Source organism: Lepisma saccharinum, chromosome 8 (assembly GCF_977018435.1).
Source record: "Lepisma saccharinum chromosome 8, izLepSacc3.1, whole genome shotgun sequence".
NCBI classification, from domain to species: domain Eukaryota; kingdom Metazoa; phylum Arthropoda; class Insecta; order Zygentoma; family Lepismatidae; genus Lepisma; species Lepisma saccharinum.
Genome location: NC_139236.1, coordinates 6,815,912 through 6,833,414, shown reverse-complemented (window position 1 = coordinate 6,833,414; position 17,503 = coordinate 6,815,912). Strand labels below are relative to the sequence as shown.

Sequence of the window (17,503 nt, the reverse complement as noted above, 5' to 3'; positions counted from 1 at the left end):
GTGTTTATATTTCATGTTTCTTTATGCATACCCATCACCTCTCCACTAAAGTCTTTCAACCATTCATTTTTGTAGCAAATAACCTAATGATATAGATAAGCTTTGCAAGAAGAGAAAATAAAGAAAATACAAATATTCAAATAGGCAAAAAGAAAAAGTGATGTATGGCAAAATGCATGTAGAAATAAAAATTTGGAAACAAATTTTTTCACTTAATTATATTTGTTTAGACAGATAAATAACAGTCAAACTATAAGGAAGTACATTTTTTTTTTTTTTTTTTTTTTTTTTTTTTTTTTTTTTTTTTTTAATTCTAACAATTTTTCAGGTCTCCAGTTATAAGATACCATATATGCTTTGTGCTGAGCTAAAGAAGTTACATTCACCATATTATATCATTTCAATTTTCTTTACAGGATTCAAGAGGAGGAAGTTCCACTGAACAATTGGCTTTTGATATTTGCGTGGCAACAGTAAAAAGCTTTTTACATGAAACTTTTGGTATTAATAAACAGTTTTTCTTGAAAATGTGTATGTTTTTCCTTTTTCTAATATCCACTAGATGAGATTAGCTGTATATGTATTGCAGATTTTTAAAAGAATATCAATTATGATATACTCTATGTGATCAAAAGTATCCGGACACACCGCGAAACGTGTGTTTATCATAGAGGGCGACACAGTACTGCCATCTACCACGTGGAACACATAGTCAGCGAACTCAGTAGTCTGCAGACAATGTGAGACAGCAGTATGGGATGGTCTGAGGAACTCACAGACTTTCAACATGGTCAGTTGGTTGGGTGCCACTTGTGTAAGAAGTCTGTGTGTGAGATTTCCACCCTCCTAAACATCCCTCTGTCCACTGTTTCCGATGTTATAGTGGAGGGATGTGTTCAACCCAAAAGCATGCAGGCCAACCTTCCATGTTGACCTCCAGAGACCATCGAGTGTTGAAGAGGGTCATACAGCATTATCGTCAATCATCCATCGCCACCATCACACAGGAATTCCGAACTGCATCAGGATCTACTCCAAGCACCATTACTGTTTGGCGGAAGGTCCGGCAACTTGGTTTTGATGGCCGAGCAGTTGCCCATAAGTCAAACGTCGCCTCATGTGGTGCAAGGAGCGTTGAAACTGGACCATAGAACAGTGGAAAACCTTTGTGTGGAGTGATGAATCACAGTACACAATGTGGCGATTTGATGGTAGGGTGTGGGTGTGGCGAATGCCTGGTGAACGACATCTAACAGCCTGTATACTGCCGACAGTGAAATTCGGAGGTGGCAGGGTTACAGTGTTGTCATGTTTCTCCTGGAGGGGCTTGGCCCCCTTGTTGCTTTACATGGCAATGTCACGGCACAAGCTTACGTTGACATTTTAACAGCTTTCATGCTGCCTACCATCGAAGACCAGTTCGGGGATGACCATTGTGTCTTTCAACACAACCAAGCACCCTTCCATAATGCAGGGCTTGTGGGGGAGTGGTTTGAGGACAACAATGTCCCACTAATGGACTGGCTTGTGCAGAGTCCTGATTTGAATCCCATAGAACATCTCTGAGATGTTTTGGAATGCCGACTTCGTGCTAGACCACACCGATCCACATCAATACCTCTTCTCATTTTGGTGCTCTGCGAGGAATGGGCTGCCATTCCTCAGGAAACCTTCCGACACCTGATTGAAAGTATGCCTGCGAGAGTGAACGCTGTTATCAAGGCTAAGGGTGGGCGAACACTGTATTGACTGCCAGTGTTCCTGATGGAGGGTTGCCCAAACATGTACTTTATTTTCAGGTAGGTGTCCGGATACTTCTGATCACATAGAGTATATTTAAGATGCTATTAAATATGTTATTAAAAGCACACCGTCAGTATCAAAACTCAAAAGTACATTTGATAGAGCAATATGATATATCAATACTATATTCAATACATTTGTGTTTCTGATTACATGGTAAGGTAACAGGTGAATATTTTAAAACTTTACCTCGAATGTTTGTCCTTCAAATTCGTGGCACTAAAAATTGAGGCACAAATTTGAATGCAATATACACTTTTTTCAGAGTCTTCGTGATTTGCTGTCATTCTATTCAATTCATCAGGCATAACATATGACATTACAGTATATGTTAAATAGCTTAGTATTAGTTGAGGTGATCTGGTGAAATATGTGTGTGTGTGTGTGTAAAAACGGAAATAGAATGAGGAAAATAGCCAGAAGAGCAGATAAACAAAAATATTTAAAGGAGGAGATGGTAAACACTTGCCACACACACAAAGAAAGGTTGTTATTTTGCAGCCTATACATGTTCACTGTAGAGAACAAGAAGGCTGCAAAATATTCATTTTTCTGTGTATCGTGTTTACTCTCTCTTTGTGTGTGTGTGTACATACAAACATATAATTATTGACCTTCATTGTCTTGAAGGTATGTACACAATAATTTGGTACAGGAAGCATAGAAGAACTTGGATGCAGCCACAGCAATACTACAGAGGAAAGCATACAAGCACAGGAAGGTAGGGTAGCAATACTATGGAGAAAAGCATTCATGGGCAGGAAGGTAGGATAGCAACACTATGGAAGAAAGCATACAAGCAGGAAGGCAGGATAGCAATAATATGGAGAAAAGCATTCATGGGCAGGAAGGTAGGATAGCAACACTATGGAGGAAAGCATACAAGCAGGAAGGCAGGATAGCAATAATATGGAGGAAAGCATTCAATGGCAGGAAGGTAGGATAGCAACACTACAGAGGAAAGCATACAAGCAGGAAGGTAGGATAGCAACACTAAGGAGGAAAGCATACAAGCAGGAAGGTAGGATAGCAATACTATGGAGAAAAGCATACAATGGCAGGAAAAGAGGATAGCAACACTATGGAGGAAAGAATTCAGTGGCAGGAAGGTAGGATAGCAACGCTATGGAGGAAAGCATTCAATGGCAGAAAGGTAGGATAGCAACACTAAGGAGGAAAGCATACAAGCAGGAAGATAGGATAGCAATACTATGGAGGAAAGCATTCAATGGCAGAAAGGTAGGATAGCAACACTAAGGAGGAAAGCATACAATGGCAGGAAGGTAGGTTAGCAAAACTAAGGAGGAAAGCATACAAGCAGGAAGGTAGGATAGCAATACTATGGAGGAAAGCATACAATGGCAGGAAGGTAGGATAGCAACACTATGGAGGAAAGCATTCAATGGCAGAAAGGTAGGATAGCAACACTAAGGAGGAAAGCATACAAGCAGGAAGATAGGATAGCAATACTATGGAGGAAAGCATTCAATGGCAGAAAGGTAGGATAGCAACACTAAGGAGGAAAGCATACAATGGCAGGAAGGTAGGTTAGCAAAACTAAGGAGGAAAGCATACAAGCAGGAAGGTAGGATAGCAATACTATGGAGGAAAGCATACAATGGCAGGAAGGTAGCATAGCAACAGTATGGAGGAAAGCATTCAATGGCAGGAATGTAGGATAGCAACACTAAGGAGGAAAGTATACATGCTGGAAGTTAGGATAGCAATACTATGTAGAAAAGCATACAATGGCAGGAAGGTAGGAAGTAATATTATGGAGGAAAGCATACAATCGCAGGAAGGTAGGATAGCAACACTACGGAGGAAAGCATACACGCAGGAAGGTAGGATAGCAATACTATGGAGGAAAGCATTCAATGGCATGAAGGTAGTATAGCAACACTAAGGAGGAGAGCAAGACTATGTGGACAGCATACAAGCAGGAAGGTAGGAAGCAGTACTATAGAGGAAAGCATGCACTCGCAGGAAGGTAGGAGAACAACACTATGGAGGAAAGCATTCAATCGCAGGAAGGTAGGATAGCAACACTATGGAGGAGAGCATTCAGTGGCAGGAAGGTAGGATAGCAATACTATGGAGGAAAGAATACATTGGCAGGAAGTTAGGATAGCAACACTATGGAGGAAAGCATTCAAATCAGGATGGTAGAATAGCAACACTAAAGAGGCAAGCATTCAAGCTGGAAGTTAGGATATCAATACTATGGAGGAAAACATACAATGGCAGGAAGGTAGGATAGCAACACTATGGAGGAAAGCATACAAGCAGGAACATAGGAAGCAATACTTTGGAGGAAAGCATACAATCGCAGGAATTTAGGATAGCAACACTATGGCACTATCAAGGAAAGCATTCAAGGGCAGGAAGGTAGGATAGCAACAGTACGGAGGAAAGCATACAAGCAGGAACGTAGGAAGCAATACTTTGGAGGAAAGCATACAATCGCAGGAATTTAGGATAGCAACACTATGGCACTATCAAGGAAAGCATTCAAGGGCAGGAAGGTAGGATAGCAACACTACACAGGAAAGCATACAAGCAGGAATGTAGGAAGCAATACTATGAAGGAAAGAATTCAATGGCAGGAAGGTAGGATAGCAAACTAAGGAGGAATGCATGCTATGGCAGGAAGGTAGCATAGCAACACTATGGAGGAAAGCATTCAATGGCAGGAAGGTAGGATAGCAACGCTAAGGTGGAAAGCATACAAGCTGGACGTTAGGATAGCAATACTATGGAGGAAAGCATACAATGGCAGGAAGGTAGGATAGCAACACTACAAAGTAAAGCATACAAGCAGGAAGGTAGGAAGCAATACTTTGGAGGAAAGTATACAGTCGCAGGAAGGTAGGATACCAACACTATGGCACTATGGAGGAAAGCATACAAGGAGGAAGGTAGGATAGCAACACTAAGGAGGAGAGCAGTACTATGAGGACAGCATTCAAGGACAGGAAGGTAGGATAGCAACACTATGGAGGAAAGCATACTAGCAGGAATGTAGGAAGCAATACTATGGAGGAAAGCATACAATCGCAGGAAGGTAAGATAGCAACACTATTGAGGAAAGCATTCAATGGCAGGAAGGTAGGATAGCAAAACTAAGGAGGAAAGCATGCAATGGCAGGAAGGTAGGATAGCAACACTACGGAGGAAAGCATACAATCGCAGGAACATAGGATAGTAATACGATGGAGGAAAGCATTTAATGGCAGAAAGGTAGATAAGCAACACTAAGGAGGAAAGCATACAAGCAGGAAGGTAGGATAGCAACACTACGGAAGAAAGCATGCAAGGACAGGAAGATAGGATAGTAACACTATGGAGGAAAGCATAGAAGGGCAGGAATGTAGGATAGCAACACAAAGGAAGAAAGCATACAAGACGGAAGTTAGGATAGCAATACTATGGAGGAAAGCATACAATGGCAGGAAGGTAGGATAGCAACACTATGGAGGAAAGCATTCAATGGCAGGATGGTAGGATAGGAACACTAAGGAGGAAAGCGGGAAGGTAGGATAGCAATACTATGAGGACAGCATTCAACGGCAGGAAGGTAGGATAGCAACACTACGGAGGAAAGCATACAAGCGGGAAGGTAGGATAGCAATACTATGGAGAAAGCATACAATGGCAGGAAGGTAGAATAGCAACACTATGGAGGAAAGCATTCAATGGCAGGAAGGTAGGATAGCAACAATACGGAGAGAAGCATTCAAGGGCAGGAAGGTAGGATACTTCCAAATTGGTACTCATGTTCCAGAATGACATAACATGGTGAAGAGGTTTCTAACTGAAAAGAGAAGTCTGGTTCCACCGTGGTACAGGTAGATGCTAATTTTAAGCCACACAACTGTGTCAAAGTCTCTTCCATGTGTGGGGGCCTCTTTTTTTTCAGTTGCAAGAAGGATGCAAGATTGCTTGTACCTTACGACCTTGCACTGGGAAACTTGAATCGACTTAAAACATCAATTCCTTCCACAAGATCAGCATTTTTAATATTCACGACCGATTTGTGATATCACTTCATTTTGAATCTGCTAACATATAAATCTAAACCAATAATACAACATGCAATATCACTTAACCTAACCTAGATGCCAAGTTAGTTAACAGACCCAAAATGAAACACTTACAACTAAGAAACAGCACAAATTTGACCACAGTGTGATTTTGAGTAGACAGTTGAGGGGTCTAGTGAGAGAGGGAGCTATGCCACAAATCTTGAAAATTTTATTTTTTGCCATTTTCAGTCTTCTCCTACCATCTGTCATCTATCATGTGAACTACAACCATGTGGCATAACTCCCGCTTGTTCTGCAGCAGATTTTCTAAGTTCTTGAATACGTCCTCATCAGCATTTTGAGTGAAAGAAGGAGCTATGTCACTTACTGATGGTGTCTGCAATAGGAGTAGCAGAGGTTGTGTTGCAGTAACCGGTGCAAGATTTAATATCAGCCCTGAAGTTAAAAGATCTCATGGCAATAATGCCTTATATTCCTCCAGTTTTTCAAGGTGTTTTCCAAAAACTAAAATCCACAGAAACAATGGACAGTGGAGATCCTCCGAAAGACATATGAAGTTGTCTTTATGTAGATCATATGTAACCCTGTGAATATAATTTACACTCAGGCAAAAGTATTTAAGCCTTGTTCAAATTATTTGATGTGCTAGATTGATTTTTTCACATGGGTATACTACAACAATATACCATAAATGGTATTTATATTGAAATTCATATTTTTCCTTTTGAATAATTTACTTAGCAATATGTTCAGAAAAAAATAATTACCCTTTGTTATACAAATTATGACTCAACACAATGCTTTAGAAAACTCAATTTATTTCCATTTCTTGTCAAAGTGGCATAGCTCCCTCTCTCACTAGACCCCTCAGTTAAACAGGCTAATGGTGTGGAAATGCATAGAACCTAATCCATCTAATGTTCTCTTGTAAGTGCAATGTATTGTGTTGGTCAGTAGGTTAATGGATTTTTGTGAGTCTTTGTAGGCAACTCCATCTTATACACCTTTTTACATGCACTCGTTCTTAGATGTCTTGAAAGCATGTCTTTAAACGATTGGTGTGGAAAGCAAAATAGAATTCCGATAGAGAAAATCAAATCTATGGAGGAAAATTTAAGTTCAATAAGGCGAGGTATTTCCAAATAGCACTGACATTCAAGAGTGGTTCATATCAGTGAGGATAATCTTAACTGGAAAAAAGAAAATCATGAAACTTAGCTGTGGCCATGGTGGCTCAGTCAGTAACATGTCTGACTTCCATGCTGAAGGTCCCGGGTTCAACCCCCGGCCGGTTCAAATCCGGAAACTTTTACAATGGAAGCAGCCCCGGCACCCACCCATCTTCGAATAACGGGTATCTGGGGGAAACCCTGGGGGGTAAAGGTGGTCAGGTCCGTAATGCTCATCACATCATCCCCACTCACGACCGGATGAAGAAAGTGTGGGGCGTTACCCCCACACCCCCTATATGCCTTCATGGCATGGCGCTATGCAACGGGGAGCACTTTACCTTTTTTTTTTTACCTTTATGAAACTTAACCTAAGTTTTGACTTAGTGACTTAGATTTACACACCACGTTGTACTTCAAGATTCCAGTAGCAATATGCACAAACAGAGTGAGAACTTCTTATGTTAAAATCTGCTGACAAACTGATCATAAATATAACTGCTGTTGTTGAATTCCAAGGGGAAGATAAACAGTATCAAGGATGTACAGGGTGCCAACATGAAACCTCCCTGATTTAAAATTACAATTGTGAGGAAACTGTTGAACACACAGCCTTGTGGTTTGCAGCATCATGCAAAGCATTTTTACATGCATTTGAACTTGAGCCACCAGATGTCAAGACAAATTAAGGCTTGGTATGACAAGTTCTTAGCCACTGGGAGTGTTAGCCGACAGTCAGGTTCTGGCAGGAAACGCACACCTGATGAAACTGTATAGGTGATCAGGGATGCCTTCGAGAGATGATTGTCAAAGTCAGTTTGCAGAGCGTCACGAGAGCTTAACGTCCCACGCTCAACAGTTCACAAGGTGCTGCATAAACATCTTTGTCCGTATACATACAAAGTGCAAATTGTTCAGGCCCTGCAGCCACAAGACACGTCAAAACACAAACAGTTCGCTATTGAGATGCTGGACCCTGACTATCTGGGGAATGTGATTTTCAGCGATGAAACAAACTTTCACACATCTCGGAAGGTTAATTGGCACAACGTTTTCATCTGGGGTTCTGAAAAACCCTGCCCATACTGTTCACAAGCAGGCCAGGAACAGCAAGAAGGTGAATGTGTGGTGTGCACTGATGAAAGACAGACTTATCGGACCGTTTTTCTTCATCGGGCAAACAGTAACCGGGTGTTATTTGGACATGCTTGAGCATTTTGCTGTCCCTCAGCTTCTTCCTTTGCAGCCAAATGTGATCTTCCATAAGGATGGTGCACCACTGCAAGTTTGGATGTTTGTGAGTTTCTGGACAGAATGTTCTCACAGCGATGGACCAATCAGGTGGCCACCGCAATCTCCAGACATAACCCTTCTGGATTTCTTCTTGTGGTGCTATGTAAAAAGGACAGTCTACACTTCAACTGTACGTGACCTTCGTGATCTGTACAGGAGAATTCCATCAACTCCATGCCCCTGACATGCTAGCGTGCACATGGGTAGAGTTCAACTATCGGCTAAACACTAGACATTTTGAGAGTTACGAAAGGAGCCCACATAGAAGTCCACTAGATTTTTTAAAAAATGAGTTGCTTTACATGATGTGGCAAACTACAAGATGTTACTATGTCGAAGAGTTTCCCCACAATTGTTATTTCAAATCAGGAAGGTTTCATGTGGACACCCTACCCTGTAAATCTACAAAGGTCCACTTCTCAGTCACATACTGTAGTCGTTAACTCCAGTCTACAGGGCTATAGTCTTAACAGCTATCCTTTAACTGATAATTTGAACCTGGTAAGTTATCACACAAATGTGAGTAAATAAAATATCCAGCTAAAATGAAGCCTAATTCTATTTGTATGAAAACATGGCAAGATAATGGTATAGTTGTATACACCAGTAAGACAAACCGAACAAGTTTAGGAGAGAGTTCATGGTAAGGGCACATGTTTGTGACCAGACATCCTGATTGCCTGTGCTCGTCTTTCTCTGAATCACTCCAAGGAACTGATGGTGTATGATATTGACAAAACCCATGTTGTTAAGTACGCGGACTTACTTAGAATGGAGGAACAATTTCTAAAATAACAACGATATTTTCTCTCCTATGAGCCAATCAAACTTGGAGTCTATGTGGCATCATTCTAGACTTTCATTTTCTAAAATTTTGCTACACAGCTTTTGATTTTGTCACTACATAACATTCATGCTGCTGGTCAAGTTTAGAATAACATCTAAATTTCAAGATAATTAGCTAAATCAACGTAAATTTCAAATCTTCGCCACCTCAATTTTTTAAAAAAATTATTTTAAACATGCATTATGGCCTGCCTACAGTAGTATTTTTTTTTTAAAATTTAATTTAAACATGCATTATGGTCTACAGTAGCTTCACCTACTTTCAGTTGTGACTGCACATTTAATTTAATAATTTTGAAAGTGTATTGAATTATTTACTTTTTGTTCTCTGTTTTTGCAAGCATTCATAATTTCTTCATTTCTTGTACTCACAATTTCACACATTTGCGTTTTCATACGAACTTTACTTAATATAAGCCACGAAACACACACATTGTAAAAAGAATGCTAGGAGACAAAAAAGGTGGTCAAGAGAATCCAGTAATAACTCTTCCTATCTGCAGCCACATTCTACATTATTAAAGCTCTTTACACCTCACGACAAAAGAATATGTTGGTTTAGAGAGAAATATTCGATCCTAAACATCTACAAAATTTGAAAGGCTTTTAATTAAATGACTGTTGGTATTTGTGCCTCATCTCGAGGAGATACAAAACAGTAGGCATATATTAGGAAAATATTTTTTTAACTCTCAATTTATTTCAAGAGGAGTAACAAATTTTAGTGCAAATGTCAATTCTGTAGTCATGTGCAAGAAGAATCTGAGAAAACAAATAGAGAATTGTGGTAAGGAATCAGAAGAAATTTTCATTCTGTCATATTGATGCCATTTTGTTAGTTGTAGTAGTGGGTACCTTGGTGACCGAGATCATTGAGCGCTGGATCACGATCTCAACACTTCCAGGTTTGAATCCTGATGTAGGCATGTGTGCACAATAAGTGTGAGTTCATGAATCTCATCTTACATATCCATTTCTTGCAAACCTCACGTATATATCAATGTAAATTATCAGTTACGAATAATATCTATCACCTGTCCGGGTTTTGTCATAACCCATTTCGCCATTCTTGAAGATGTTTCACTAACCTGCAAATAAATTAAATTAAAATTTGAATATTTTACCTGGGAAAAAAGTAGAATGGAACTCTTCCACCGGTCTTGTGTTCAGCTGTGATTTCATTGTGGTTCCATAGTTACTCTTCGTATTGTTGGACATTTCAATACTGTTGTGTTTCAGTGATGAAATATCTTATCCTGCTTTTGTGGTGGCTGGTGGCTCCGAATGAGGTGAAGGGCTAGTAGAAAAAAAATGGGGTAATAGAGAAAATTAGATCAATTGTTACACATACATATTAGAGACCCAATTTCCTAACATTCATTTAATTTGCTGTTTCTCTTAAATAAGGAATATGGACTCTCTCCTTTAGAGGAAATTCCACTTCATGGAATTGTATGTTTGAAAGTTCAAATCACATAGTGCAATTTGAATAGGCCTAACAGCTGAATGTTTCCTTTGCATATGAAGTGGGATAAGAATCCCAAGAACTCCTTGATCAATTCGAGTTGTCCGCCTTAAGTATTTCAGTTTATTTTCCTCTTCACTCTTCCAAATTTCTCCATCTCACATCCAGACATTCTGCTATGCCTACTGCTCGGCTGACCACCAAATCACGAGGGCCTGTAGCCTCAAGTAACGGTCGGAGTGGACGTTAGTGTAGCTATTTTAATTACCATTACTAAGGCTCGGAAGTTTATGACCTAAAAATGTTAAAAAAAAAAAAAGGCCGATGGAATGACCTTAACGTTATTTTAAATGACCTAAAATAATTTTCGCTCTGAAAATTAAAGCTTCACTTTTCATAAATTACAAGAGAGAAGTTGAATAATTCAATAAAACCCGTTGCTTGGTGGTTTAAACTACATAAGCAAAAGGGAAAAAGCAATTAAGTGCTAATGTAATTTTCTTTATTCTTACTTCAAGGTTACGTAACATGCACTGCAAGAGATTTCTATGAAAGTCATTCACCTCCTTCCAGAGTGGGACTTCCACGATACAGTATTCGGCCAGTATTTGAAAATACAGTTGTGTTTCGAATGCATCAGATTATATACATACATACACACACGCACGCACACATATATAGACATATATGTATACTTTTTTTTTAAATAATGTGACTGACTTTACTTTAAAACCACAGACCAAAGCGATAATAGTGGCCAGCGAAGTGAACTTCTAACTAGGCTTCACACAAAGTATTTTAAGTTTGCTGGAGAGAATAAATTTACCACAATAAATTATATTTAATGCATTGCCAAACATCATTTGAAAAAAATATTGCACTTTTCCATTCACTGTATTGTCGATTAATGGCGAACTTGCCAAAGGTACCATTTCATATGTAAGTTACGCTAGCTAATGCATTTAAAATTCACGAAACAGGAGAGAAGAAAAATACATTTCAAGAATGAAGAAAAATGCAACACAAACTAAAAAATATTCAAAAGTGACCTAAAAGCCAAAATGAAAAAAACAAAATATAAACAATGTTTTCTGGTTTTCAAGGCTCAGGAAAAAAATGATTTTTCATCAACTTCCGAACCTTACTTTACTTTACACAATTTTGAGGGGGAAAAAATTGTGTTCTATATAATATGGGAGAGAGAGAAAGATTAATAGGGGGAAGTTTTCGTGATATAGTTTCTAATTATAATCTAATTTAACCTTTTAACATAAAAGCCCGAGAATACTCGGGTTTTTAATTTCCACGAAAATATAATATCCCGAGTATATTCGGGGTAACTTCTTTTTATCCGTACACATTTTAAAAGGACGATTATACTCGTTTTTCTATGTTTCTGCATGTTTCCGTTAGATTGTGCTGTTGAAGTTGTTGTTTACTTGTCTTTCCAGTAGATGTCACTAATAGTGCTGTTGAAGTTGTTGTTTTTTTTGTCTTTCCGGTAGATGTCACTAATCTCCTTCTTTTGATATTTATTTTCGTCTACGTCATAGGTGTGAGAAAGTCAGTTAGGGTGCCTTTGTTTTCTTCCGTGTTTCTTGTTGGTATTCTTCTTCTTTTGTGAAAATGGAGAGTGAAGAAGAGCTTAATATTCAGTTTAATGGTTCAGGTAGCTCCGAAGAAAGTTCAGAAGAAAGTGATGTGTCAGATTCATCGGAAACTGACTTTGCAAGTGCCAGAGAGTGTGCGTGATGCTAGAGGGAAGAAGGCTAGAAGAGAATCCACATACATGTGTGAGGAATGCAGTGTAGCTTTGTGCATTGATCCATGTTTCAGGGCTTATCACACAGTCAGTAACATATAAACAATGTATTTCACATTTAGTGGGTACACTTATACACGTTTTAGGACTAATGACAAAGTCCCTATAATGTAAACAATTGTTTTTAAGTTCACTAATTAGTGTTTCAGTGCTATTTTGTGTTTATTTTGATTATTAAAATAACTTACCTTGATTTTTTAACAAGTTCTATTGGTAATATTTTACTCATTGATAGCACGAGTATACTCGGGATTTTATCTTAGGGGCTTTTCAGACGCATGTATCTCATTGTTGAGTTGTCAACAATCAACATTATTATAATCACATATAATGTTCTTAACTGATTATTTCAACAGAGTAATAAAAAAATTACATTAAAATCGAAACAATTTTTTTAATAAAATCTGTATGTTAAGAGGTTAATATAATTCATCATATGTAATAATAAGAACCTCTCTTTATAATTTAAATTAAAGTTTTATTCTGGCTTAAATCTCCTTAATTAAATTTCACATATGTATTTACTAAGGAGAGGTAAGATATTCCGCTAATTTCTGGTGGGTTGGTGGTTGCAGGGTTAAGTTTGGCGTTTCGCAGTCCGTGGATTTGTTTAGTCTGGTCAGTGGAGGTAATCGCAACGAGAATGCGATTCAGACACGGCCACATTCTGCGACCGCCAGTGCACAAGATGACTTGAAACTTATTACCTTGTGCGCGCTGCCGTACACACGACCATAGGAAAATAATCTTCTCTATTCCGCAAGAAAACTTTTGCACCACTCGTTGCGAAATGCCTTCTTTTCCTATCTTTCTCTCAGAGTTAGACGGAGAAAAGCCATACACTATTACATTTTTTACCACACACATTCAGATTCCTTCTGTTCGTTCACCAGTTGACATTCCTCCTCAATAGCAAGGACATACAAATGAGAGAGCCTGGTATCCAGCATTTTGTTACGAGGAAGACTTCTAAAACAGGAAAAGATTTTTCTCACCCTGAACTGGAAACTTGTTCACAGAGATTACAGCTAGTTTGTAAACCTCGTCAAATACCAATTTGTACTTTGATAGTAAATCTACGAAATCCATTAAGTGCACTGCCTTCTCTGTAACGCTGATAAGTTATGGACAAATCTGTAATTCAACTTTCAGGGCAATGATATCACAGGAATGAAAATGTACAAAAGTCAGTCTGCGAATTAAGCTTCTTGCTTGGGGGAGGGGGGAGATGCTCACTCAGTGTCATATTTCTGATTTTATTTCCGAAGGAGTAGTTGTTTTTGTATTTTTTGTATAAAAAGTTGTATATGTTACCAGTCAGTAAACTTTACTATTCCACTACTAAGTATTGTAACGACCTTGTGACTGATAGGAAGTATGACGCATTAATGTTGAACTGGTGGTTGACAACCAACCTTTATGTTAACCTCTAATAAAATGTGATAATGAAGAGATTGGTTTATTGAAAAAAAGGTAGTAATATTGAATGTAACAATGAGTTACATTATGACTTACATAATGTAGAAGTATGTAACTTACATACCATATCAATCCCTAAGATTGTATATTTATTTTTCTTAAAGTCTCTCTGAACGCTTCACGTTGACCAGGGCATTCACTTGTTCTTCTCAGTTGTCTCAACCTCTGAGGCATGTTTACAATGCATTGTGTTGTGCCATGCAAACCTCCTGAGCATTCAGGAAACAGGTAATACTTCTGGTTATAGACTCAGCGGTTTGCATGGGAGCAATTAAATAACACGATTCGGCATAGAGGAAGAGCTCGATGGCCTAGTAATATAGAGGTGAGACAAGCTGAGAGGGGACGGACTTTTGGGATTGAGTTGAGAGAGGGAAGGTGGTCAGCAAGGCAGTAGGTCAGAAGTGGAACGACGCTTTGGTCGACGAATTGGAGAAGCTTACAGAGGACTTCGCTTATTTGATTCAGCTGAAGACTTCAGATAGACAGGTAATTATCCTAACACCCAGCCATGATTCAGGTTCAACGGTTCATAAAACCCAACGAGTGACTATTGTCTTTTCTGTAGTTTAGTTCTTTAGTGTGATTTTGTACCTTTCGCATTGCCAAGCGATAACTAGTCATGCCAATGACGAGTGGTCTCATCAAGAGGATGAATGATGAGTAGTTTATATCACCCATTGATTAATTGGTTAACAGTTTAGGTATTCATAAGATCCCACGAACTTTAAGGTTCGTTACGTGGTGGATTTGCTGGGGCTTCTCATGCATTTTCTCGGAAATGCGATGAGAAAATAGCTCGTTACGTAGTTGAATTGCAGTTAATTGTTAAGCAGTTAGAATTCAACCCCACCCCAAATTTCGTTACGTGCGATGAGAAAATAGAATGTTATCAAGTTGAGGTTTCAACTATTAATTTTAAATTCACACCCACCCCAAAATGTTGCTCACTTGTTTAGTTTTTTTGGTATGTCCTTGCCACAATTAATTTTGAAAATACATAGGGCTTAAAGTTTTTTTTTAACATTAATGGGGGGAGAAGAATTTTTTATATGCCATGATAGATGTTTAGTCTAACATGAGGATGAATGCGATGAAATTTATCGACCTCGAGTCTGGGTCGGTAATCAGCGAAATGTAAGAATGCGGAGGAACCTACGCCCTAGCTCCGTCGCGGTTACAAACGTCGGGCTGGCGCTTTGGTATCAGGAGCGTCCGGCATTCCGCGTGGCGGAAGGTTCGATGTCGGATTTTAGGGAGGCCCATTTCATCAAAAATGTGGCCTGCCCAGGGACGTCCGTGGACGATTCCCTATCAATCTGCTCCTGGTAGCTCTGTGGTTCACTCACGAACCCGGTACCATGGTTACGACAAATTCCCACCTGGAAAATTTTTACCATCCAGAATTTTAAATAAGGAATAAGGAAAAGGCATTTAGATTTGATGATTTCTTGCATTGACAGTGATTTTATAATTTTTTTTTTACATGATCTTGGATACGAAAATTATTACTACGTTGGTTATGAGGATGCAGTAAGCTACAGTAAACAGTAAACGATTTTTTATCCTTAACATTTTAATTAATTAATAACGTGGATTACAAGTGGATTTTAAAGTTATTTATGAATGAGGAAAATAAATTAGTGCCACCGAGTCAGAGTCAATCGGCACTATGGTGCATTTTAACGAGTCATAGCACAGAGTATGCTTGTTTGAGTCAATAATTTGTTATTGTTATTATTATAAATTGAGATTCCTTAAAAGTTTAATTTTGGTTTAAAACTGACCGTAACTTGTAAAGGATTTAGAATGCTTGAACTATGACTGCTATGACTTTTGCAACGAGGATATTACATTTTATACATATATAGTTTTGGGAACGAATAAGGCCCCGAGGACCACTCATTTATATTCTTAATGACTGAAGTCTTCTAGCACCTCATGAAGGGAGCTTAGATTAAGGAGATAGTCAAGTTTATACGAGATAGTCACTTGCTTTATGTTACCTTAACTTACGCATACATTGCCTGAAAATTTTAATCCATGTTAATATGTAAAGAGACGAAACGCTAATTATATTCCTCGACACGCTGTACAATGTTCGTACCGTGATTTAGGATATAAACCGCCCGATTAATTAAAAGTTCTAGTTGAGAAGTAATAGATGTATAAATAGGCTGCAGTGACGAGAGATGTCCGTACACAGGTAAGCAGTTGTGACGAGAATGAGTCCGTACACATATATACATATACTTATATGCTTTAAGCAAAGTTAGGCACAGCCAACGTACTTTGAATAACTAGAAGAGGATTAGGAGAGCATCACACGGCGTGGATGTTTCTCATATATTAACGAGATTTTTTTTTGTTAGTATATATTTATATATTTTTTTTCCTGTCCGAAACAATGTTTCGTTTGACAGTTGAATATTTATCCTTAGCACGTTGCAGCTTCGAACGTTAAAAAGTTTCAAATGTAGTTTGTTTTAAATTTTAAAATATAAATATTAATATTTTGCTCCAAGTTACGGTATTTATTAAAGTGAAACAGGTCTAATGTATTAAATCCACTCGCGTGACATAATAATAATTTACAATAAAATGGCACTAATAATATTAAAGATTAAAAGCAGACTTATTATTTAATAATGTGCCTTAGGCACAAAAGTTTTTTGCAGTATGTAATAATACTAGCTCAGCAAATACATCACTAGAATTTTATAGTTACTCTTCAGAAGAAGGTATATAATTATATTAGCAAAGTTTATTTTAAGCGCCAGTTATGAGAATATTTATATTATATGAATATGTAGACGTCGACGTCAAGATTTTATTGCGCCCCAATAACAAGTATTTTCCTTCGGATATTGGATAGCTACCGATAATCCTGGAAATCCATTCTGCCATCGCAGAATGATAATGATTAAACCACAACGGTTTTAGTTTCTAACTTTGCCACAATAATATGCTAAGCATATTTTAGAATGAGTTGAGAGAATTAAAGATTCTTCAAGTTTTAGTGATGTTAGTATTTTAATGCATTTAAAGATCGCATAAATAATAATTATTATTTTATTTCAGGTAGTCAGGAGTAAATCACTCCCAATTTTTTCCATTACCTTGTACCTCAGTACGGTTCGATTGATTTTAAGGATTTAAAAATAAAGATAACACCTGAAATTAAATAAGATAAATTTGCAGTAAAATTTAAAATAAGATAAGTTAAACAGTGCAAAAAAATTTAGAGAATAAATCAATTATATCAAATAAATAAATTACGCAGATAATTTGAGCCTAGAGTCAGAAATAATTAAAAGTTGAGTTAAAATACCTACTAATTTAGACTAGGCAGGCTTAAAGTACGTGTTAGTTTTGAAGAACTGTTTGTTTTGATTGCCTAAGCAACATGAAAATCATTGCGATTTTAGCTATTTTAAACGGATTTCTTCCATACGTAATAGCTTTTAATTTTATTTATCTGTTGAACCAGTCCATTGACTATCCTTAACCGTCGCGATAGACCTGGAAATAAGAGGGGAGGGGGAGTTATGATAGCAATAAAGGAATCACTGAAATCGGA

General features: G+C 38.0%; 1 protein-coding gene across 1 annotated transcript in view; it reads left to right on the top strand.

The window, feature by feature from the left end:
- LOC145991365 (neuroguidin) overlaps positions 1-528 on the top strand; it is an 83,731-nt gene extending 83,203 nt beyond the window's left edge. Inside the window, exon 8 of the mRNA XM_083127359.1 lies at positions 417-528. Within this exon, the coding sequence (XP_082983485.1) occupies positions 417-442 (26 nt within the window). The 3' untranslated portion in view covers positions 443-528. The remainder of the gene's footprint in view (positions 1-416) is intronic.
- Positions 529-17,503: the final 16,975 nt, after the last annotated feature.